The 24,006-nt window shown below is 50.3% G+C and overlaps 1 protein-coding gene across 1 annotated transcript in view; it reads left to right on the forward strand.

Moving 5' to 3' along the window:
* Vac14 (VAC14 component of PIKFYVE complex) overlaps positions 1–24,006 on the forward strand; it is a 107,008-nt gene that overhangs the window by 35,992 nt on the left and 47,010 nt on the right. The window contains exons 11-13 of the mRNA XM_051169289.1: positions 735–879; positions 1,109–1,174; positions 20,694–20,850. Coding sequence (XP_051025246.1) covers positions 735–879; positions 1,109–1,174; positions 20,694–20,850 — 368 coding nt within the window. The remainder of the gene's footprint in view (positions 1–734; positions 880–1,108; positions 1,175–20,693; positions 20,851–24,006) is intronic.

A 24,006-nucleotide genomic window follows, 5' to 3' on the forward strand; every position in this document is an offset into this window, starting at 1 on the left:
TCGGGCAGAGCTTCTCAGTCTCTGAGCAGCACTTGGCCTTCACCAGGCTGCTTTGCGCCCTTTCTGTTAGTGTGTGGGTGCTCTGGGCCTGCCTTGAACAAACTTGTATTTCTTTCAGGCAGGCTTCTACCTCGTCTCTGGTTCCAAAGAGCATTTCTATTTCAAAGGCAGCCCTCCTGCTGCTTTCTAGAACAAATCCTGTCCCCAGCAAGGGTGGCAAGATGACACACCAGTCCCTATCCTCGCTTGGCTAATGGTCTCTACTTACCCATGAAGGGTCTTGGGTGCCATGGAGTGTTTCAGGGACCTGTCATTGTACTGTTGGACATATTAGTTTGGTTTCATCAGCAAAATGGCTGTCTTTGTGCCTGGTCATGCTAAACGTCCAAATGTCGAGATCTGAGGTTCAGCGTGGGCAGCCTGCCTGTAAGAGTCAAGCTGGTGCTGGGTCGAGGATGATGGCAGGACTAGGAGTCCAACAGCCCTCCCCTCCACATGGGGACAGCATTGCTGCACCCAAACTGTGCTCCTTCATAAAGGGGAGAAGGAAGCAAACAGGGAAGCAAGCCCTCCTTGGAGCCTCTGCGCTGAGCCAAGTGAGTGCCGTCTGCTTAGCTGCCTGCCAGTCCCCAGGACAATGGGGTAGAATGTGGTTCTGAGTGTGCAGGCCTAGCGGGGTGCCATGGCTCAAGAGGAGAGAAAGGCTCAAGGCTTCATTTTGGTCTCGCCCACAGCACTGACCGTGCTGCGGTGACCCTGCACCTGGACGGGATTGTGCAAGTTCTGAACTGCCACCTTAGTGACACGACCATTGGGATGATGACCAGGATTGCCGTTCTGAAGTGGCTCTACCACCTCTACATCAAAACTCCACGCAAGGTGAGCTTGGACCCAGCTCCACAGAAGGCCAGCGGCCAGCAGGAGATCCATCTTGGGTTTCTGGCACCTGCCCACACTCAGTGTTGGCAGTATGGCCATGTAAGGAGCACCTGGCAAGCAGAAGAGTAATAGGTGCTGAGGTGCTGTGAGCCAGGGAGTGGCAGGGGGAGTAACAGACCAGTAGTCTTGGGGCAGGGACCTCACAGGTACCTCCTTCTCTACTCTCCAGATGTTCCGGCACACAGACAGCCTCTTCCCCATCCTGCTTCAGACGCTATCTGATGAATCTGATGAGGTAGGTCCCCAAGCCCAGGCTTCCTTCAGCGTTCTGTGTGGGTCCTCACAGCTTAGACAGCTGATGTGTTCTTAAACTAAAGCCTCGTGTAGCATTCTGAGGAAGGATGTTCTGCAGGCCCTTCTGGAACACTTGAGACAGGGCATGACTTAGTAGCTCTGCCTGAGTTTGTTTTCCCTGGAACGTAGTTGTGAGTGTGGCTTTAGGGTCAGCCTCCTTGGGGACAAGGTATAGCCCTGCCTTGCTGCCCAAACGCCTCTGCCTCAGTTTCCATCTCCTCCGTCTGATGAGGACAGCAGTAATACCTGTGTTGTGGTACTGTTTCACCTGCTCCCTACGTGGGCCACCAACTTGAAATTGGTTCCAAAGCCTTGCTTTATTGGGGTGATCACAAGCTACCAGTGTGTAAAGGAAAGGATGGCCTGTGTGAAGACGTCCACTCTCTGCCTTCGTTCTTGGCATCATTTGCCCCAGAATTCGAACAGGGGCTTCTTTTCAGGGCTCCCCTGCCTCCCAGCCAAGGGGCAGGGCATACCTGTTTGCAGGGACACAGCCTTCTATCATCCACATCAGTTGGCTATGTGTTAGATGCTGTTGGTCTAAGCCATGATGTAGCCCTCTCCCTCTTAGGGCTCTCGGTCACTGTGAGGGATGGGCAGAGCCTTGTGTCCACATGACAGAAGGCATATGACTTACCCAATAGGACCGTGGGGGTGGGAGAAAGGAAATTGCTCAACTTCCTTGGAATGATCAGCTCAGTTTCCCCTAGGCTGGTACAAGGCTCACTTAGGACCCTGGCAACTAACTGTCCTGCAACCAGAACTTGCTGTCTTGAACCTGGGTTGATGAGAGAAGCCAGCAGGCAGGTATCACCCTCCTGGTCCTCTCAGGTTCTCTACATTTTCAGAAAAATCCCAAACAGATGGTCTGTGTATGCATACCCTTGGCTCCTCCTGCACACATACACCCTCTCCTCTCTCCCCCTCCCCCAACTCCTTTTTGGTTTAAGACCCTAGTGGGTGTGTGGCACTGTTCCGCCTGTGAGCTGGGAGTGAGTCACCAAGGAGCTGGGTCCACAGTTAAGAGCAAAAAGAAAGGGGGGAGGGGGGGCTCTGCTGCTTGCCTCTTTCCACGGGACTTCACTGGAAGCAGCTGAGTTTTCAGTCCTTTAAATTGAGTTGTTTAATCCCATCCAGCCGCCTTTGCTTGGAATTGGCTTTTGTGTGCGCGCCTGTTTAGTGGGAGCACAGGAGATACAGTCCATTAAACTGCTCTGTTCAGGTTGCAGCTGTGGAAACTCGATTTGCTGAAGTGCTAAATGTTGTCAGGGCTTTGGGGCACATCTTGTGGGCCGCACAAGAAGAGAATAAAGCTGGTCTTGGGGACCAACCTTGCGGGGGTTGGTGCTATGAGAGAATGGCAGCTTTCCTGCCTTTTGGCCCTGGGACCTTGATAATCACCGGTGAGTCAGGTTTATGCCACACTGTCTCATTCTTCACCAGGATCCTGTCCCTGAGTGTCCCCTGCCCGTCTGTTTGACCTTGAGGACACACTGTGGACTGGGCAGTGGGGGTCGGTTCCTCCTGGGTTCTCTGTAGGGTATTTAGGAAGTGGTCCCTGGTGGGTTTTCTGAATTTTCCAGGCGCTGCTCTGACCTTACTGGAGCTCCCTGAGGTTCACAGACCATGCTGGACTCTGGTTGTGGAAATTGGAGAACCCTCAGAGCAGTCCTGTGGGGAAGGAGGGAGTTGCCCACAACTAGAGCCCAAACTCAAAACCAGCTCTGTTTGAAGCTCAGCTCCATCTCTTCAACTGCTTAACTCCCATGCTTGTGTCTCATAGAGTACAAAGCCACCTGAGGGGGTGGGCACTTGGGTTTAACCGGGATCGCTCCGTCTCCCCCCGATTTGTCCAGAGGGATCACTGGCCTTCTGCTCTTGTTCTGTGCGGATTCTCAGTTCAGTATGGAATGGTTTTATATTATGAAAAGGCCCCTCCCACTTTAGCCCTAAATCCTTTGTCCACTTTTCTTATTGATATGAGGCAGCCCTTTGAATACTAGAACATCTATGTGTCATCTGTGTTGCAGGTGTTTTTCTCTCAGTTCTACTATGAAAGACCCATATATTCCTCACTGTAGTTTAGCACCACTAACCCTCAGGAGACATTGTGTACCCAGGTGTTGATGATGCAAGAGCAGGGCATGAGGAGGACAGAGCTTAGACCTAGCTCACCCTCACCCACTGTATTCTGCAGTCCTGTTGGCCTGTGGCCTCACTAGGATGTCTTGTCTGCCATTGTTCCTGGATTCTGCCATTGTTCCTGGATTCTGCCTTGGAGACAGATTGGTAGGCCACACCCTTCTAGCATCCATTGTCTCTTCTTCCTTTATGCAGAATAAGTGGCGTTTCCTCCTTTCCTCCTGCTCCTTATAGACATTGTCTGAACCCTTTTTGTCAGAAACAGTTTGCAGGTGTCAAATTAATATTCTTGGCACTTGAGTGGAAATCCTCTCTTTAGCTACAGGTGCAATATAACTTACTTTTTATGAGGAATGTGACCCTGATTTCCCCACCATGGAATGCAGGGCACATGCTCAGAGCTTCCTGATGGACTTCCACGTTAGAGTCTGCTGCTTCCCCTGCCCAGAAGGTGCCAGATGTCAGCTGCTCGTTCCTGAGAGAGCTCTGCCTGGAGACTGGGCCCTCTCTGCCTTCCTGATTGGCTGGGTCCAGAGGCTTTGGGTGACCCTTACCTCCCATGCATAGGTGCCTCTCAGCTTACATTTAGAATTCTCCTGGGAGTGTGGGGCAATCAGTCTCAGAAGAGACCTGAAAGGACATTATGTCCTTTTCCATTTTGCAGCACACACACAAACGAAGGCTTTTACTTGCCCTCTGAGTGAATGTGGACAGCCTGGACAACTGGCCTCCAGTCGCAGGGCAGACTCCTACCTCTGGGCTGTCCTCAGTGGTTGCCTTGCAGGAGGAACCACAAAATGAGGCTAACGAAGTCCACACCTGCCTTGTAGACAGAACACAGACACCGCTCTCACCAGACCCTGCCCACCACCACAACCGCCTTCCTGTTCTCCTAAGTTCACCTATTGAGAAATTGGCTTTCTCAAAATCCCCTGCCTAGGAGCAAGGCTTATACCCAGGAAGTCACCTTGTCCTTCACTAACACCTCAGGGTCTTGTAGTGAAGTTAACAGCCTTTTTATTTTGTCATGATCTAGTATGGTGTCCCTTCCTTGTGACAGTGCAACTTGGTGGCCAGGGACACAGGCCTTAAGAGCAGTCAGTCCAGAAGTCCAGTCCGAGCTCTGCCACCTAATGGTTGGCTGAGGTGTAGCAGGTAGGCTAGCCTGTTGCATAAGGGAAAAACAGCAAAGGTGCCTCCCTCTGGGCTTCTCAGAGTGTTAAATGAGCACGTCAGCATCGGGTGCTCAGCACAGAGCCCAGGATGCAGGAGGACCCCCGTAGTAAACAGGCTCTTCAGATGACCTCGGCCTGGGTCTGCTCACAGCCTTCTCCCCTCAGGTTCTCCAGCCAAAACCTAAACACAGGGTGTTCTTGCTTGTCTCCCTCCTGCCTCTGGGGCACAGAGCAGGCTGAGGAGCATGTGTTCTGTGTGTTAGAAAGCCAGGCAGGGAGAATGAGGACATGGAGAGTGCCCCTCCATGTTCTTCCTCCCCTCCCTCAGCCTCCATAGCAGCCCTAGGTTGAAGCTGGCATTCTATGCCAGCCTCGCTCCTTAGAGCCCTGACGTCAGCATGTTCCACAATGTCTGAAACATCACTCCTCATAGTAGCTGAAAAGGCCTGCAGCTGGCTGCCTCAGATCCAGGGAGAGAAAGAAAAAGGACATCATCATTGGCAGAGACACGTCAGGACCACAGCAACCACAGTCTCTCTCAGAAGCAAATATTCTGCAACCAGGAAGTGTAGGCCCTGCAGGTCCTACATTGCTGTGGGCCGGTCTTCTCGTCAGTGGGGCATGTTTGGCATACCCTGCCTCAGTATCTCAGGTCTCAGAAGAGACTGCCAAACCAGGAGAGGCTCCTTGCTTCTCCCCCCGCCCCCTTTAACTTCAAAGTCACTATCAAGGCAAGTTGCTGACAGGAGCTATAGCCTGATGTGAGTGGTGCAAAAGCAGCCAAAAGTGACAGGCACCCTTCTGTAAGTGTGTCAGGTAGCATTTTGGAGCACTGTTCATAGCTGCGGTGCGGTCTGTGGGGATTTCACGCACCCATAGGGGAGGGCTAAGGAGTAGCTTAGGCACCTGAGAACATTATAAAGGCACCCAGAGTTCCCTGCAATTACAGTGACAGTCCTCAACCTAAGACAGATCACTGCCTTTCCTGTCTTTAGCACGATGGAATGTCTCACAAGTACCCAGACCTATGAGCACCCCCTGCCTAGAGAGCCCTGAGGGAAGCAGAATTAGGCATCCTGAGCCACTGGCTATCCTCACTGGTGTACCTCTGCCTTTCCAGCTAGTCTCCAACTCTGAGCCTCTTGGTTTCTCACCAGTGGGATGGGGCCCCAGGGATGAGCCTGCTATGCCCTGGACCTCATTTGAGGAAGACTTTGCCCTGGTAGGGGTTGGGAAGTTAAACCTGTTTCCATGGTACAGGCCTCTGGAGAAAGCTGACGAGATTCTTGGCCCTCAAGAGAGAGAGGGCTTGCCTGGCCAAGTCAGACTGCCAAAAGACCCTCTCAGGGCTCATTTGTAAGTGAGGGAGCAACTCAGGCTTTGCTGAGGCAGCCCTACAAATGTGGCCTCTTCAGGCAGATGCCCACTTTAGGGCCCTGAGCAGATCAGGAGGAGGCCACCTTTGCTGGGATTTTGTTGTTGTTTTGCATTTTGAGTTTGTATTTATTCCTCTCTGTGTCTGTGTGCGTAGTGGTCAGAGCATAGCTTGTGGAAATCAGTTCTCTCCTCTATCAAATGGGTTCCAGAGATCAAATTTAGGTCATCAGGCTTGGTGGGAAGGCCTTTTTTTTTTTTTTTTTTAAATACCCAGTGAGCATTAGCTGGGGCTACCTTTGGCTCAGTCTCAAGACCAGGCAGCCTTGTCATCTCATTGAGTCTCTTTCCTTCTCAGTACGCCTAATCACAGTCATAAACACTAGGTCGATTTCCCCATCATGAAGGAGTCTTGCCACTTGAGTCTAGTGAGCCAGCCACCTGAGTTTGGGGTTCCCTGCTTTGTTAGTGATAACAGGGACATTGACATGAAGTCCCCCTCAAAGCCGACAGCTCTTATGAGGAATGGTAACAGAAGGCTGTGGTCTTTGTAGCTTCCAAGGTGACTGGAATCTGTCCCCAGAAGGAAGACCTTCAAATTGAAGATTAGCCATCTCACAAGATCTGCCTCCAAACAGGTGCTTGTGGTGAAATAGAGGCACTTCTACTGAAGGCATCTTGAGGAGCCAATGATGTCCCTCTGTTAGCCTCACTGCAGCCTCCTTCAAGAACCACCCTGCAGTGTACCTGTGAGAAGACAGGGCACATAAATAGGTCTGATGTTCCCCCGTGTCTGTCTGTTATGTCATCATTTCTTTTCCTGTTGCTGTGACAGGAAATACTCTGACAAAGAAAACTTAAGGGAGAGAGGGTTTACTCTAACTCACATTCAAGGGTACATACAGTCCATCATAGCAGGGTAAATCAAGGCAGGAGCTTGGAACAGCTGTTAACACAATCAGAAAGCAGAAAGGGATAAGCAAATGCATGCTGCTGCACAGTTCCCTTTCTCATTCCCTGCCCAAGGAACAGCACCCACAATGGGCCGCTCTTCCCATTCAGTTAATACAACAAGCAAGAGCATCTCCCATAAGCACCCAGAAGCCTATCTCCCAGGTAATGCTAGGCTTTCACAACATCAATTAGTACCAACTCCTGTCCTCCGCAAATCTGCCCACTAGTCCTAGAATGGTTTCAGATCTCCAGCTTGACTTATGAGGAGGTCTGTACAGAAGGAAGATACTTACCCAAGGTCTTGCAGCCAAGAGCTGGAATTGGGAGCTGGGTAGATCTGATTCCGGATGCTCTGAAGCCCCACACTCTCTCCTGTAAAGGGGGCAGCTCAAATTGGGGAACAGTTCCATGCAGGCCTGGATTCGTGTGGCCCTAATAGGATTTTGTCCTTGGCTGGCCTTCAGTTATAAATGTGCCCTCTCCCTCTGAGCATTTGACCTTGACCCTTCCCCTTTGCCTTATGGGCTGCCTCTGGACTACTGACGTGGGGCAGGGCATTGGCAGGTCTTTTACTCCAGGCTCAGACCAGTAGCCCTCTCAACCCTCCTTTCTAAACAGCTGAGGCCAATGGCTGAGATCACTAACAATCTCAGAGTTCAGGAGGCCTCTGACCCCATGCCACCCAGCTCTCCATGGACCAGTTTTCTTCTCTAAGATGCTGAAGTTGGACTGGATTATCTTTGGTCCTTTCCAGCTCTCACTTTGTGTGGCCCTACCTCCACTCCCTAGAATACCAATGCTGTGTGCTCAAAGGCGGACAGTCTTCCCTAAGAATGGAACTTGTTTTTCCTCCTCAGTCCCTTGCCTCAGTTTTTATTTCAATCCAGTTTTCATTGTGTCTGCTCTCCAAATCAAACAAAAACAAGCCCTCCACTGCTGCCTCAGTTCCTCAGGTTTCTGTAATCAGATCACCCAGTAAGGTTAGAATCTCCACCCATACCGCTAAGCTAGTGTCATGGCCAAGAGCTCCATTCTTCCAGCCAGGAGCCTCCTCCATGTAAGAAGATGGCAGGCTTGGGATTCTCTCCCACTGTGGCACAGGGGCCTTGTCCACAGTATTCACTACATGCTGTGTGTCCCCACTCTGCCACCGTCCACCCTGCAGCTTCCTGCTTCCCTCTTCTCCCAAGTGGCAATAGGAGCTTCCAGCCAGCAAAAGAAAGCCACTGGAGCCCTGTCTCCATCGCCGTATCTTCCTCTACAGACAGCTAGACACCCCCACCCATCTCAATTCCTCAGTACCTGTACCCCACAACCCAGCAAAGTACTAAAACCACTGCTAGGAACCTAGGAGGATTGAGTCACTGTCAACAAGTCATTGCCAAGGCTTGAGAGTAGCAGTTGTGTCTGTCTAGGGCCTCTGCTCTTACTCATTGTAGATTTCATATTCTCAGTTTCTCCATTAGCCACCCTAAAGTGAAGAGAGACCCAAGTAGCCACGGGAAGCCTGTAACCATCCCACTCCACAAAGCCAATTTTGTGCCCAGAAGGGTTAGTTTATGTCTAGATACTTCCATGGGACAGACGGGCAAGCAGGCAACCAAATCTGAAGGCAGTGGAGTGTGCAGAAGGCCAATGCCTGGCCCCTGATGGAAGGTGATGGTGGGCTTAGAAGGACAGCAAAAAAGCAAGCTTGCTTTCACAGAGATGGGGAAGGCATAAACTAAGGGGGTCCATTGGGTTCAGCTTTCTTCTGAGCTAGGGAACTGAGTTGCTTAAAGGGCTGAGTAAACTCTGGCCCTGACACAGGCCTTCCACTTCCAAAGTGGTCACCCTCAGAGGCCAAAATCCAACCAATTGGCAGCAAAGCGTTGCAGCACCATCCAACCAGGCTACCATCAGAATCCTCTGTGGTTCTCAGAGCCAGCTTCTTGGGCATTGCCCCAGATCCCCTCAGCTGTGCCCTCGGGCTGTACCCTCATTGCCTGGGCACTGGCATTTTTCACAAAATTCCAGGAGACTGTCTCTGGTGCACGTGTCTGACTGAGAGCCACAACTGTGGATCAGCATGAGCTCTGTGGAAGCTGAAACCCCCAGCTCTCAGCCCCATGCCGTCCCTCTTCCATGTAGTCATAGAGGCAGTAGGCAGGCCATGACCCCCTGTGCTCACCCCATGCCCCACACACTGTTTCTGGCATCTTTAGAAGTCACGTGTTCTTCCAAATTGTGTTGTTTTTCCCTCCTCTGGAAAGCTAAACTTGAGTGGCATTTTCCTGCGGGTTCACAAGACGCTGGCCAGAAAGGAACCATTCCCCACGGGTGACAGAGTTCACTCCACTCATAGACTGTGTCATGGGCCTGTACCCAGCACTCGGCTTCATCTTTCCCACAGCCTCTCAAGAGGATGCTATGGGGTTTTTTGTTTCCATTTTACCTGAGAGGAAACTAATTCCAAAGAACCCAGACAAGTTAAGGAGTTTGGTCAGATCTCTCCTCCTCTCCTCTTCACTTCCTTTTCCCCCTCCCTCCTCCTCTCTCCATGTCCTCCTCTCTTCTCTCCCTCTCTCCATCCCTCTTTCTGACTGTCTCTGTTCCTAATACACCTTCTGCACATTAAGATTGGGTCAGGACCCCTCTGTCTTTATATCCCCTCATAGCCCTCATCACTCTTTTTAAGGTTTACTTATTTATTTATTTATTTATTTATTTGTTTATTTATTTATTTATTTATTATGTACACAGTGTTCTGCCTGCATGTATACCTGCAAACCAGAAGAGGGCACCAGATCTTCTGATAGGTAATTGTGAACTACCATGTGGTTGCTGGGAATTGAACTCTGGACCTTTAGGAGAGCAGCCAGTGCTCTTAACCTTTGAGCCATCTCTCCAGCCCGCACTCATCACTCTTGATTATGTCAGACTAGCTGTGGGCTGTAAGAGAAGTCTGTCAAGCCCAGAGTCGATGCTCAGAAACATTTTACAAGAAGGTGAACAACCAAATTGATGCAGTGTGCTGGTCCCACCCAGCCCTGTCCCCGTCTCTCAGGCCAGGTGCTCTGGGAAGCGTACCAGTAAGCCACAGTTAAAGAGCGCTCCGGGGGTAGTCACGAACCCTCTCTTACCAGTAAGCCATGGCTAAAGAGAGCCCTGGGGTAGTCAGGAGCCCTCTGTTACCAGTAAGCCATGGTTAAAGAAAGCGCTGGGGTAGTCAGGAGCCCTCTCCTCTCCTGGTTACCACAGTGCAGGGACTCATCACCTGGTGACAGAACTCGAAGTGTATAGATGTGTATCACTCCAGCTGCACTCAGTCTGCTGGCCATCTGAGAGAGAATGTACAACCCTAAGAGCTAGAAACTCAGGACAGTACAGGTAGGAGTGGCTGCATCAGCAGGAAGGAAAGCCTGGGCCTTAGGGGCTGGGGATCAGATCCTACCCTATCCTGGCCTTTCTTGTCTGCATATCCCAAGAGGGGCTACCACCAGCATCATCTGCACTAACAATAGCACTAGGTACTGGCCTTTGTATAAATGGTCCAGGTTTAGCCACTAGAAAAGACCTCCAAAGACCATTCTGAGGAGGGAAGGAAAGCTGCCTAAGTCCCTAGGACATGTGCTCAGAGTCAGCCATCGTTACCTGTGAGCTGTACATGCGTACAGCTGGAATTTGCTTTACCAAGACACCAAAGAGCAACCTGAATGGTTTTCTAATGGGAAAGAAAGTGTGTCCGTGCCTGGACAAAACTCCTTACCCACGCAAATTCTGGGCTTTTTCCTTTGGGTCAGTGTTCATCTTATTGCAGAAGGCAGGGTTCGTGTGGTGCCATGTAGACCACAGCTTTGCTCGGAATGCCAGCCTACCTCCTGCTTTCTTCAGCTCCTGTTTACCTTGTGTCTAGGGTGGAGGCCTCCAGCACTAGTGCCAGCTGGTGTGGGTGCATTTTCCACTGCTCTTGGCCTTCTGTCTGGCTTCCTAGGGTGAATTCTCTGGCTGATTCCCCAAGCCCCAGGGCAGCAAGAGCCAAGTTATATGTGGTCAGGGATGGAGGAGGCCTGGCCACTGAGCTATACCCTCATAACAAAAGGAACCCAAAGTTCCTGTGAAAGCCAGGCCTCGGTGCCTCTACACTTCCTGTCAGCCTTGCTTCACAGCATGGGGCACAGCCTAACCTGACCCAGATCACCTGCAAGGCACTACAGCCAGCCATTCTGGACAGAGACTTCAGTTACTCCTTAGCACTGGCCGCTGCTGTCCAGAGCGCAGCTTCTAGAGCCTTGAGCCACCTCCATCCCTCCCGCCAGTACACAGTGTGCCTCTTGGGAACATGCTTGCAGCTTCCTCCCAGGCAGCGCTGGAGAGAGCACAGTTTAGATATCTCCTGACAATAGAAAAAGATTCCCCTTCCAAGGAGCTTGGTCGCAGAGCAGGTTGCGATCTAGAGCCTCGGCTAGCACTTGCCTGTGTAATCCCAGAGCTGCTTAATGCTTCCTAACACTCAGTGGGTACCTTAAAGTGGACACCTGTCCATCCATCCCTTCAGCAGCAGCTGTCCACACTATGCATCTTCTCTTTCCTTCCCCTGTGCTGCAGGTTAGAGTCGGCCAAGTGATTGCCTGGGGCTTCAGAGCCAGAGTGGTGATTGGAGGGAAGGACAGGCTCCCCTTTGTGGGGACTTGAACCTGCAGTGCTTTCCTGCAGATTGTAGCCTTACCAGCTGGAGCAGAGAAGCAGCCACAGAGCCTTGGAAGGGCAGCGAGCCTTCAGCCCTGCATCTTTCCTGAGCTGGGCTCTGCATGGGTGTTGGGGTAGTGGATGCCCATTAGACCAGTGAAAGATAACAGCACATTCCAGGAGAGAACTACCCTTGGCTGCTAGAAAATGAGGGTGTCAAATGACAGTATCCACGTTTGTCTTATATAGAAAATTCCACTTGATCCTATAAAGCTGTCTCCAACAAGGGGGGTCATCTTAGGAATCCCCTGGTTTTCTCCTCTCTGCTGTCTACCCCATGGGAAATATGAAGTTCCGTCCCCCCAGCTCCTAAGACTTCCCTTAGAGACGCCATGGCAGATGCTGTCTGTACTCACGGTCCTCAATCTTGACCCTTGCACTCCAGCAAGGAGTCAAGGCAGCACATTGCACTTCAGAACCAGGGACCAGCTGATGGGCCCTCCCCACCCCCGCCCACTGCCATGGTAACAGCAGGCGCTCCTGCTCCTGCAGAATATTGCTTTCTTATAACCTCCCTCCCCTCTTCTTTCTCTCACAAGAAAAAGAAAGCACAAGTGTTTTATATTCATTTTGCAAAAAATGCTGTGTAGCGCATACTAATTGGTGTGGCTTCCTCCTGCTTCCTTTGAGCTAGTCCCATCCTCGGAGCCAGGACTCCAAGCCAGCCACGGGCATGGGCCCAGGCAGCCTGCTTACTGGCAGAAGAACTGGATCTGCGTTTCTGGGGGTGGGGCAAGGCTGGGGCCTTTCCTTCTGGCCTTCTGGGATCCTTGAGCAGGGAGGGACCTTTGTCCCACAGCTTCCTGTCCACACTCCAAGGACTACAGGGCCTCCAGGGAAGTGAAGAAAACCAGAGCCCTGTCCTGGGCACAGACTCAAAGCCAGGTCTAACCGGAAGGACAGACCTCTGCTGTCTCCGTTCATCTTTCTCATCACCCCTGTTGACAAGACCTTTCTCTGCGGTAGCTCTCCTCCTTGGGCCAGATCTTCGTTTTGATTGTTGCTTCAAAGCCTTAAGATCCAAGTGGGGATTATATGTCACCTGAGAAAAAGCTAGCAATGGGCCTTGATCACTAGAGCTAATGTCAGAGGGCCAGTATCTAGCCCACAGTAGCTGCCCAGTACCCATCATAAGGCGTTCCTTGCCCTCCATTCAAGCAGTCCTTTCCCTTCTATTCTGTTGTGACTGTTTAAGGGACAGGAGGGGGCAGTTCATCGGTGTGCACCTGTGTATGTGTGATGCCACGGGCAGCGCTATGGGCTTTTTGCCAGTCCCTAGGACCAGAAACAAATCATTTGCTTTGTAAGCACAGGAAGAGTGGTTGGGATCACCAAAGGAACCTGTAGACAACATTTCCGGCTTTAATTGTGCAATTGAAGTGTAATTTGCATTCATTTGCCATTTGATATTAAACTTTCTAAAATAAGAGTTCTGAATGCAACATGTGCAGCCTTCCTGGCTCTGCTCTCCTGTCCAGTGAGCAGGAGGCAGCAGTGCAGAGAGGGGTGGTGCACGTTCTCATGAGAAAACCTTGGTGTGAACTGCCGTTCCCACCTCATCACCAGGCCAGGGCATTACCAGCTTGGTATTGGGATTAAAAGTCTTATAATAAGAGTGGTAAGTCAGACTCTGTGCCTGCCTTCTATGCTCTGCACATGAAGTCTCCTTGTTCCTTGGTATCCATAAGGGATTGCTCCAGGGACCCTCTGGATTCCGGAATCTGAAAGTGCTCATAACCCTCCACTATTTGCATGTAACCTACATAACTGTTCCATGCACTTTAAATCATCTCTAGGTGACATATTATAACTAATACAATTAAATGCTATGGCAATAATGTTATGCTTCGTTGTTTAGAAAATAAGACAAGAAAAAAGCCTTCCCATGTCCTGTATAGATAGATGCATGTCACCTAGTATTTTCTGTCGATGGTTGGTGAATTCTTGGGCACAGAGCGCAGCTGGTCTCACAGTCTTCAGGACCCCCTCACATGGTCAAGCCTCCATTTGTACATACAGGAAAACAGATGCCATTACCTGCAAAGTGGAGCCCAGATTTCTTTGTGTGGCTCATAAGCTTACGACACCCATTCGGGCCTACCGCTTGAGGTTGATTTCTGACTACACACCCCCTCTAGCCCCATATCCCTCTCTGGAGCAAAACAAGCTTTGTTTCCTAGAACGTACCAACTTGTTCTCTGCATCCATAAGCAGCTTATGCTAGTTAAGAGAATGCTTCAAATGTCCCCTGCCCCGCCCCCACCCGACACACACACATTCAAAGTCACAAACACACACCCCTTATCAAGTGCTTCCAAAGGCTCCTGGCTACCCTCAGACCAAGTTGCTGGTTCCTGAGGCCCAGAGGCTCTCCTTCAGTAGATGTTTAATGTTGCATCCTATTATAGCTGGTGGCTCTGGCAGAGCCTGCCTTGTCTCGCCCTGTGTCTCTTCTAGTCAGAGCTGAACCATGAAAGCTGCTCCATGAAAGCGAGGCAAGGGCGCTGCCTCACATGACACTGATTGGTGTAGGGTGGGGCTTGGAAGTCTGGAATGCCAGGCCACAAAGCCCGAGTAATTTTATTAGCAGGCTTAGGCTTACGGACCAGAGCTAGGTATGAAGCAGTCACTCTTTATCTTGAGCTGGTGACTGTACAAATCTCAGATTCCTCGGGTAGAGTGTAAGGTGACACTGATGGTGACTGAGTGTTAATTCTGACCGGGAGCAAGTACAGCTTGCTCCTCTGATCCCCTCTCCCTTGTAGCCTGGCTCTCGAGCTGCTCCAGAAGACATGATCTTGTATGGGCCATTCCTCCTTGTCTTTGATGGAAAGAAGTTCCTGTTGGACATCTAGCGTGTCATGTACCTGTACTGATGTCAGGGATCTTGCGAGAGGTGGCCTGGTATAATCTGTACCATGCCTCAGTCAGCCTTGCTTGCTCATACTTTTTGGTGAAAGCAATAGTGAATTCTCTGCCCATGCCGCTGGATTGGGAGTTAAGATGCCAGTTTAAAATTTTGGCTTAGTTCTTAGGTTTTTAATACATTTTGTATACCAAAACTCAGCAGTTTTTAAGATGTTTTCACAAGGTTGCCCAACCATCACTGCTGCCTAATTCCAGGGCATTTCATCCCTCAACCCTTCCCCGCAAGAAACTAACTGTACCCATTAGCCGCCTCACCAGTAACTAGTGGCAACCACAAATGTACCTTCATCTTTCACATTTGTCTCTTCTAGACATTTCGTGTTATCACTGTAGTTCGTAGTCTTTGTGTCTACCTTCTTTGACTTAGTGTTTATGAGGTTCTTCCTGTTGCTACAAAGGCCAGTAGAGAGAGAGAGAGAGAGAGTGTGTATGTGTGTGTGTGTGTGTGTGTGTGTGTGTGTGTGTGTGTGTGTGTGTGTGTATTATGTGCACATGCCATAATCAAGGATGACTTCTTTCAGGAGTCAGTCCTTACCTTCTGTCTTACTGAGCCAGAGTCTCTGTTGTTTCTACTGATACACTGCTTATGCACGCCTGTCTCCGTCTCCCATCTCACAATAGGAGACATTGGGTTGCAAAGTACCCTACAGCTTATCAGGTTTGTACACCAAGTACGTTTACCCTCTTCCTCATTTCTTTTTATGACTAGGTCATATTCCGTGGAGTGGATATACCACATTCCATTTATCACAAGCGGGGCCTTCCCATTGTTCAGCTGGTGTGAATGTTCACATAGAAGTGTCTGTACGAACATGTGTTTGCAGTGCTCTTGGTGACACCGAGGAATGGGAGTACCCCTATGGAAACTCTGTTTAATTATTGTCTAACTCTTGGCTAATTCTTGTCTTGCTATTAGTTTTGGGTGAGTCACCCCCACACTGTCCCCTGACTCCAAGTCCCAGATCTAGTTTCCCTATCTATCCCTGACCTTTGGGAAATGACTTGCTTGTGAAATGGAATACCAGATAGTAGTGGACTATGATCTGCTTCTTTTTTCAAAATTCTACATAACTGTGCCATCTGCTTTCCCACCACACCCTCTTTCCTCTGTCTCTTCCATTCCTGGAACAGAGAGCCTGCTGGCAATTTCTTTCAGGGAACAGAGCCCTAGGCCAGCAACCCAGACTCACATAGGATCCTCTGGTTCTTGGCCTGACAAAGGCCAGCTTTTGCTCCTGCCATCTGACAGGACTGTGTAGAGCCATGTTTTCCAGCCACTGCAAATCCATTTCCCACAACTCAGCAAAGAGTACCTATTCCAAGTGCATGAGAAGACAGGCAATGATGAGCTCCTGGTAGAGGCCATTGCTTTTGTTGCTTCTTCTACTCACAGCCATAGGCAAAGGTGGCTTTGACTCCATCCTATGGCCAAGTTCCAAGTACAGCTCTGATGCAGGGCAGGAGCTCAGGCAGGGCCTAGAGAGTGTTTCAGGGCCAATGGTGAGGGAACAGTGGAGACGGCATTTGTATGAGTAATGTCACAACCACCCTAGAAGAGGCCAAGGTGCAGGGGTGAAGATCATGTGCGGGGCTGTAGAGATGTCTCAGTGGTTAAGACGATTGGCTGGGGGGGGCTGGAGAGATGCCTCAGCTGTTAAGAGCACTGACTGCTCTTCAAGAGGACCCAAGTTCAACTCCTGGCACCCACATGGCAGCTCACAACTGTTTGTATCTCCAAGATATGACACCCTTAGAGAGACATACATGCAGGCAAAACATCAATGCACATAAAATAAAATTTAAAAAAAAAAAAAAAAGAGCATTGGCTGCTCATCCTGAAGACCTGGTTCAATTCCCAGCACCCACATGGCAGCTCATAACTGTCTGTAACTTCTGTTCCAAAAGATCCAACACCCTCATACAGATAGATGCAGTCAAAACACCAATGTACATAAAAAATAAATTATTTTAAAAAATAAAAGGAGCATGTGCCAGTTGTGAAATATCTTGGAGAAGACCAAGAGGCCAGAAAGGGTCAGCAGGCAAAAGGATCCTCAGGAAGGGTACAGTAAAACTGACCAAGCAGAAACTAAGAAAAGTGACATCCCAGTCGTATAGGGTAAGGCCTTGACTTGTTACTTGAATTGATAGAACCACTTTCCTGCTTTAGACACCATATTCTTTCCATTGTCATGTGCACATATACATGTCGTGGCATGTGTATCCTTTCTTTTTTTTTTTTTTTTTAATGTGTATCCTTTCTATTGTCATGTTCACACATACATGTCGTGGCATGTGTATCCTTTCCGTTGTCATGTGCACACATACATGTCGTGGCATGTGTATCCTTTCCATTGTCATATGCACACATACATGTCGTGGCATGTGTATCCTTTCCATTGTCATATGCACACATACATGTCGTGGCATGTGTATCCTTTCCATTGTCATATGCACACGTACATGTCGTGGCATGTGTATCCTTTCCATTGTCATGTGCACACGTACATGCCGTGGCATGTGTATCCTTTCCATTGTCATGTGCACACATACATGTCGTAGCATGTGTATCCTTTCCATTGTCGTGTGCACACGTACATGCCGTGGCATGTGTATCCTTTCCATTGTCATGTGCACACGTACATGTCGTGGCATGTGTATCCTTTCCATTGTCGTGTGCACACGTACATGTCGTGGCATGTGTATCCTTTCCATTGTCGTGTGCACACGTACATGTCGTGGCATGTGTATCCTTTCCATTGTCGTGTGCACACGTACATGTCGTGGCATGTGTATCCTTTCCATTGTCATGTGCACACATACATGTCGTGGCATGTGTATCCTTTCCATTGTCATGTGCACACGTGCATGCCGTGGCATGTGTATCCTTTCCATTGTCATATGCACACATACATGCCGTGGCATGTGTATCCTTTCCATTGTCATGTGCACACGTACATGTCGTGGCATGTGTATCCTTTCCATTGTCATGTGCACACGTGCATGCCGTGGCATGTGTATCCTTTCCATTGTCATGTGCACACGTGCATGCCGTGGCATGTGTATCCTTTCCATTGTCATATGCACACATACATGTCGTGGCATGTGTATCCTTTCCATTGTCATGTGCACACGTACATGTTGTGGCATGTGTATCCTTTCCATTGTCATGTGCACACGTGCATGCCGTGGCATGTGTATCCTTTCCATTGTCATATGCACACGTACATGCCGTGGCATGTGTATCCTTTCCATTGTCATGTGCACACGTGCATGCCGTGGCATGTGTATCCTTTCCATTGTCATATGGCATATGTATGTCCATGAAGATCGGAGGATGACTATGGTAGTTGACCTTTCCTTCCACCTTGTGAGTTCTGGGAATTGGTCTCTGGTTGGCCGACTTGATGATAAGTGGCTTTACCTGCTAAGCCATCTTGCCTGCCTTCTCTACCTTTTTGGGGCAGAGTCTCTTACTGAACCTGTACTCACCATTTTAGCCAGACTGGCTGGCCAGAAAGCATCCTGGATTTGCCTATCTCTTGCACTCCAGTAGCAGAGTTATAGATATGTACCCCTCCCTGTGCCCGACTATTTACATGCATGCTGGAGATCCAAACTCAGGTCCTCTTGCCTGCATGGCACATATTTTACCCACTGAGCCATCTCCCCAACCCCAAGTTGATCCTGCCTCTCCCTCCAAAGTGTGGGGATCACAGGTGTTCATCACACTTTTTGTACTCTGATACAGGAATCACAGGTGTTCACCATGCTTTGTGTACTTTGATGCAGGGATCATAGGTGTACACCACACTTTGTGTACTCTGATGACGGGGTCACAGGTGTTCACCACACTTTTTGTACTCTGATACGGGAATCACAGGTGTTCACACTTTTTGTACTCTGATACAGGAATCACAGGTGTTCACCATGCTTTGTATACTCTGATGAGGGGATCACAGGTGTTCACCATGCTTTGTATACTCTGATGAGGGGATCACAGGTGTACACCACACTTTGTATACTCTGATGAGGGATCACAGGTGTTCACCACACTTCGTATACTCTGATGAGGGATCACAGGTGTACACCACACTTCGTATACTCTGATGAGGGGATCACAGGTGTACACCACACTTCGTATACTCTGATGAGGGATCACAGGTGTTCACCACGCTTTGTATACTCTGATGAGGGATCACAGGTGTTCACCACACTTCGTATACTCTGATGAGGGATCACAGGTGTTCACCACACTTTGTATACTCTGATGAGGGATCACAGGTGTTCACCACGCTTTGTATACTCTGATGAGGGGATCACAGGTGTTCACCACACTTTGTATACTCTGATGAGGGATCACAGGTGTTCACCACACTTTGTATACTCTGATGAGGGATCACAGGTGTTCACCACACTTTGTATACTCTGATGAGGGATCACAGGTGTTCACCACACTTCGTATACTCTGATGAGGGATCACAGGTGTTCACCACACTTTGTATACTCTGATGAGGGATCACAGGTGTTCACCACGCTTTGTATACTCTGATGAGGGGATCACAGGTGTTCACCACACTTTGTATACTCTGATGAGGGGATCACAGGTGTTCACCACGCTTTGTATACTCTGATGAGGGGATCACAGGTGTACACCACACTTTGTATACTCTGATGAGGGGATCACAGGTGTACACCACACTTTGTATACTCTGATGAGGGATCACAGGTGTTCACCATGCTTTGTGTACTCTGGTGCTGGGCAGCTCCCAGTCCGTCTTGTGATCTTGAAGGGAAGGGTCTGCAGCGTCCTGTGTTGCTGGCCTCCAGGATTCACAGGATGCATGTATGGACTACATTCATCACTATGATCTCTCCAAATGGCAGCATGTGTATTAGGATATAACCCATCTTCAGTTAAGGATCAACTTACAGGGTTTTGTAGCCAACAGCACTATCTGATTCCAATACATTTCATCACCCCAAAAGAAACCCCATCTTAACTCATCTTGACCTTGTATTTACCATATTCCACTAGCTAACCTATCAGGGCCCCACCCACAGAGCTCTACAGCTTTTCCACTGGTCCCCTTACCTACCATAGTTCTTTTTTCCCCTTCCTCCCATACCACTTAATGGTTAATTCTTGATCTGTGTTCAAGGTATCCCAGTAAAAGGCACAATTGTCCCTTTTGTCCGCTGATGTTTCCTCAATATGTGCTGGATGCCAAGGTTAGTCCTAGAGAAGCAAGCTTTCTTCAGAACTGATAAGTAGAGAGCAGAAAGTTTTCAGGACGTGCAGTGGGAGGAGCTCGGGGGGGGGGGGTGCAGGGGCGGGTGTAGACTGCCAGTCTTGGAGTCATAACACTCACACAAAGGGGCATGCATCCATGGGGATGCCTTCCCAACAGGGCATGTCCCTGGCCTTTCCCTATGGCCCCCTGTATAACGCCACAGTGGGCCGGGCTTTGCCATCCTATAGCTCTGCAGTTTCCAGGGCCACTGGCACTGTAGGGGCAGCCCTGGGGAAAAGAGCATATGGCCCAGAGTGATGTGCCTCTCTCCCTGGAAGAGTTCAGTAGGCTAGTAAATAGCTGAAGAGGTCTTGTCCCACCTAAGGCTAAGTGGAAACATTTGGGAGACAGTCCTGTCTGGATGTTAGGAAGCCTTTTAGCACCGGAGGCCAGACTCACACACAAAGCATAGAGGGACCTTTGGATTCTGGGTGGCCTGGTGTCCCCTCAGCAGAGACAGCTGTTTTATGGACAGGGATGGACAGGGCCAAGGCCTCAAACAATACAGAGACTGTGAGATATATCCTGTGTACGGTTCACCCTGATGCCCAGGACCTGCATCTCAAGGAACCCACCCTCTCTAATTCTTGTTCAAAACCAAAGAGGAGGGCTGTGGAGAAAAGATTCTCCAGATGACCAGCCTCCTTTTCTAGGCATCCTCATCGGTGGCTCTTAATCCGTACCTTTACCACATTGCCCAAGCCCTTTCACAGCTGTGGGCTCTGGTTCTCACATCAGGCCAGCAGCACATGGTCCACAGGCCCTCCTGCCCTGCAAGCCACTCCTCCTGGCTGACCTCACCTCTACCACATCAGCTCAGCTCATGGTAGGGAGTTTGTCCTTCATCCTCCGCTTGTCTCCCCAGGTTGTCTTGAAGGATCTGGAGGTGCTGGCAGAAATTGCTTCCTCCCCTGCAGGCCAGACGGATGACCCAGGCGCACCTGATGGCCCTGACCTCCAAGTCAGCCACTTGGAGCTTCAAGTGCCCACCTCCAGCAGAGCCAACCTACTAAATCCTCCCAGTAAGTATTTCCCTGAGGGCTCTGGCCTGAGAAATACTAGAACTGAGTCTTATCCTGGACCAGGAAGTCATTCATAAGTGAGGGTCAGTGGATTGCCTACCCGTGGTCTTCTCCCACAAAAGGCAGACCTGCTGCCTCCTGGCTCACACTCTACTGCCCCCCAGAGAGACCGTTACAACCCTTTCCCCCTCATCTTCTGCACTTCTGATGCTTTTAAACTACTGACTAAGCACAAAACCCTCTGAGGCAATTTCTCTACAGGCAGCCAGCCAGCCAGGCCCTTCAGTCTTGGGTCTCACAGGTGGAAGAAAGCTAGGCAGCCATTTCCTCCTCACTAAAGCCCAGAATAGCTCTCTACATGGCAGGCAGCCCAGGCAAGAGACAGGATAATTCAAACAGGCTGTTTCCGGCCTGTCCTTGCGAGTGAAGGTAGCCATGGCATTCCTGGTGCTTGTTCTTCTGCTTCCTTCAGGAAGGCAAGTAGCTCTTCTCCCTGGCCGCACTGCCCAGCTCCTCCCCTCCCAGGCAGAGGCCACCTCCTTCAGCCAGGTGAGCCTTAAAAAGGCCCAAGGACACAGATTGGAGGGAGATGACCGGGGGAGTCTTGGATGTTTGCCAGGCCTTTGTCCTTTGAGACCTTTGCGCCGTCTAGACCCAGGACCTCACTAGCTTCACATAGACACAGCCTTTCAGGAGCCGTGTCCCTCCTGCAGCTCTGTGGTGCTCTAGCCCTCGCTCCAGGCCCATGTTACACCTGCCCCGCCCTAGTAGAAATCCCTCCATGTTCGGCCAGACAGCATGCCCAGTGTCTGAGAAGTTCAGAGTATTTTCAGAGTTCCACAGGCCTCGTTGCACCCCTGGATATGCCAAGTCAAATCACAGAAGGCCATGCACTGTGGACACCTCCATGCCAAAGCAAGCCCTGCAGCAGGAAGCACATGGCAGCCCAGGCTTCAGGCTCTCCTGCTGCATTCTCTGCCTGATGGGGAGAGTGAGGGACTCTAGCAGCAGCCTGGTTTCCTCCCTCCCTCCCATTTCCCCAGGATGCCATCACTTCCTTACTCAGGGACCAGTTTCCCCTGGGCAGTCATTAGCTGTGGTCAAGGAAACAGCACCCATATCCTGATACAAGGACCGCTGCTATGGCTCCGGCCTCTTGTCCCTCAGCAAAAGGGTTCGTTCTCTACCCTCTGTCTCCAAGTCAGCATGGACGGCCAGCCCACATGATGTCAGGGCCCAAGTGTGGTGGTGCAGAACAGGTAATGGGAGCTAAGATGGAGAGATAGCTCTTCCTTAGATGGGGTAGAAGGTGCAGGGAGACGCCCAGAAGAAGCAGCCCTGCAACAGCCCTCAGCCCTTCCTCTCCAGGACACAGCACCCTGCCGTCTTCTCTATCCTCAGGGTGACAGCAGGAGTATGTGGGTCTTGGGCCAACTAGGCCACCTGGGACTCGCAGGCCCCTCTGGTCTTTCACTACTTCTGTGAGCGTGTCTTCTCTTGCTCCTGAGCACAGAGAAGTTGGGTGTGGGTTCCTGCTACTGAGGATATGAGCCAACAAACTGTTTTGGGCACCCATCGTCGAATTGGGGTCTTGCAAGTTTCCTGGGTGCCCTGGGATATCAAAAGCATGCTGCTGCTTAGAAACAAGAGCTGAGGAAACTTACATGGCCGAGAACTCTGAATCTCAGCTCTTCGCCGCACCAAAATGATGCTGAGGGGGTGGAGATGTTTATCCTGGCCTGCTGAGGCTATCAAAATGGCTCACTTCAGGCAGGGATATTGAGAATTCATAGAAAGAAAGAAAAAAAATCCCTGATGGGAATAGAGTCAGTGCTAGGAAGAATCTCAGAGATGTGCCTAGAGCCAGTACTGTGATTTTCTTCACCTACCCACAGTACTGGGAACCACAAAGTTAGCCTGAGCCATGTGTGGAACTCAGGGCTGTGAGACCCTCTGGGCAGATGCATTCACACATGCACATCTGCAGCTGGCATCAGAGTTTACAAGTGTGTTCATGACTCTGGAAGGTCGAGATCAAATCAGTAATAAAAGAATGCAGGAAACCAGTCTGCCCTCTGCCCTCTCCTGGCTCAGCTGCTTAGGGAGGCCCACAGCAGACACCAGGGATGTGTGGGGTAGTGTTGAGGTCAGAAAGCATGCAGGAAATGTCCTCATTCCTCTGCTGGCCGCCCTTCCCAGATGACTTCCCCAGCATGCACTGTGGTCTGTCTCTGTCTGTGCACCCATGCACATAAACGAATGGGCAGAGGACGCAAGACCAGCCCCTCTTCCTGTCTAGAGTCACTTTATGTCTCCAGGACACAGCTCGGAGAACCTAAGGCATCAGTGCTCTGTCCAATAGAGGAAATCACTCCACCCTCCATGCAAGAACTTTCTAGAAGGCAAAGTCAGGGCATCTGCAAGGAAACCAACAACCCCCTTTACATTAGCTCTATAAACTCAAATGGTACAGATCTCGCACAGTAGTCTGGAAGAAAGGCACATCACATGCCTGGGTGAGTGCTGTGTTGGCCTAAATGCACCACCACAGTGGTCCCCAGGGTGCTGGAGACAGAGTTGCCCACATGGGATTTTTCCTCTCGCCTGACTTAGCGTAAACATCTCTCTCCCTCCAGCACAGAAACCCAGCTCTGAGTCCCACCTCCTTTGTTTGCCCAGGAGAGAGCTATGTCCATAACAGCAAGCGAGCTACCTAACAAGGGCCTCTGAGCACAGCTATCTCCTGCCCTGCAGCTTCTGGTGCTCAGCTCATTTCACACCATCTCTACCCGGCTCAGAAGAAAGCTGTAGCTGTATTGCCAGGCTGTGGGAAGAAGGGACATTAACCAGGCCTCTGTGGTCCACCCTGACCCAGAGCATACACAAAACAATTAGTAGGACCCAGGCACTCCCAGCATCTCCCAAGGTCTAGACAACTCTGCTGTCAGGCCTGGTGAGACCCAGGTGCCTTCAGAATCCTCAACCAAGTAAGCAGCAGTGTGGCAATCTGGGCCAAGGGTCACGGCTGGTCTGAAAGTTGATCTGAAATAGTCTGCCATGACTGCCTGCTGTAGGTCGATATCTCTTTCTGTGTCTGTCTGTCTCTCTCCCTCCTTTTTTTTTTTTTTAAAGCAGGGTCTCATATATTCCAGGCTG

The sequence above is a fragment of the Acomys russatus genome, chromosome 26 (assembly GCF_903995435.1).
Source record: "Acomys russatus chromosome 26, mAcoRus1.1, whole genome shotgun sequence".
Lineage (NCBI taxonomy): Eukaryota > Metazoa > Chordata > Mammalia > Rodentia > Muridae > Acomys > Acomys russatus.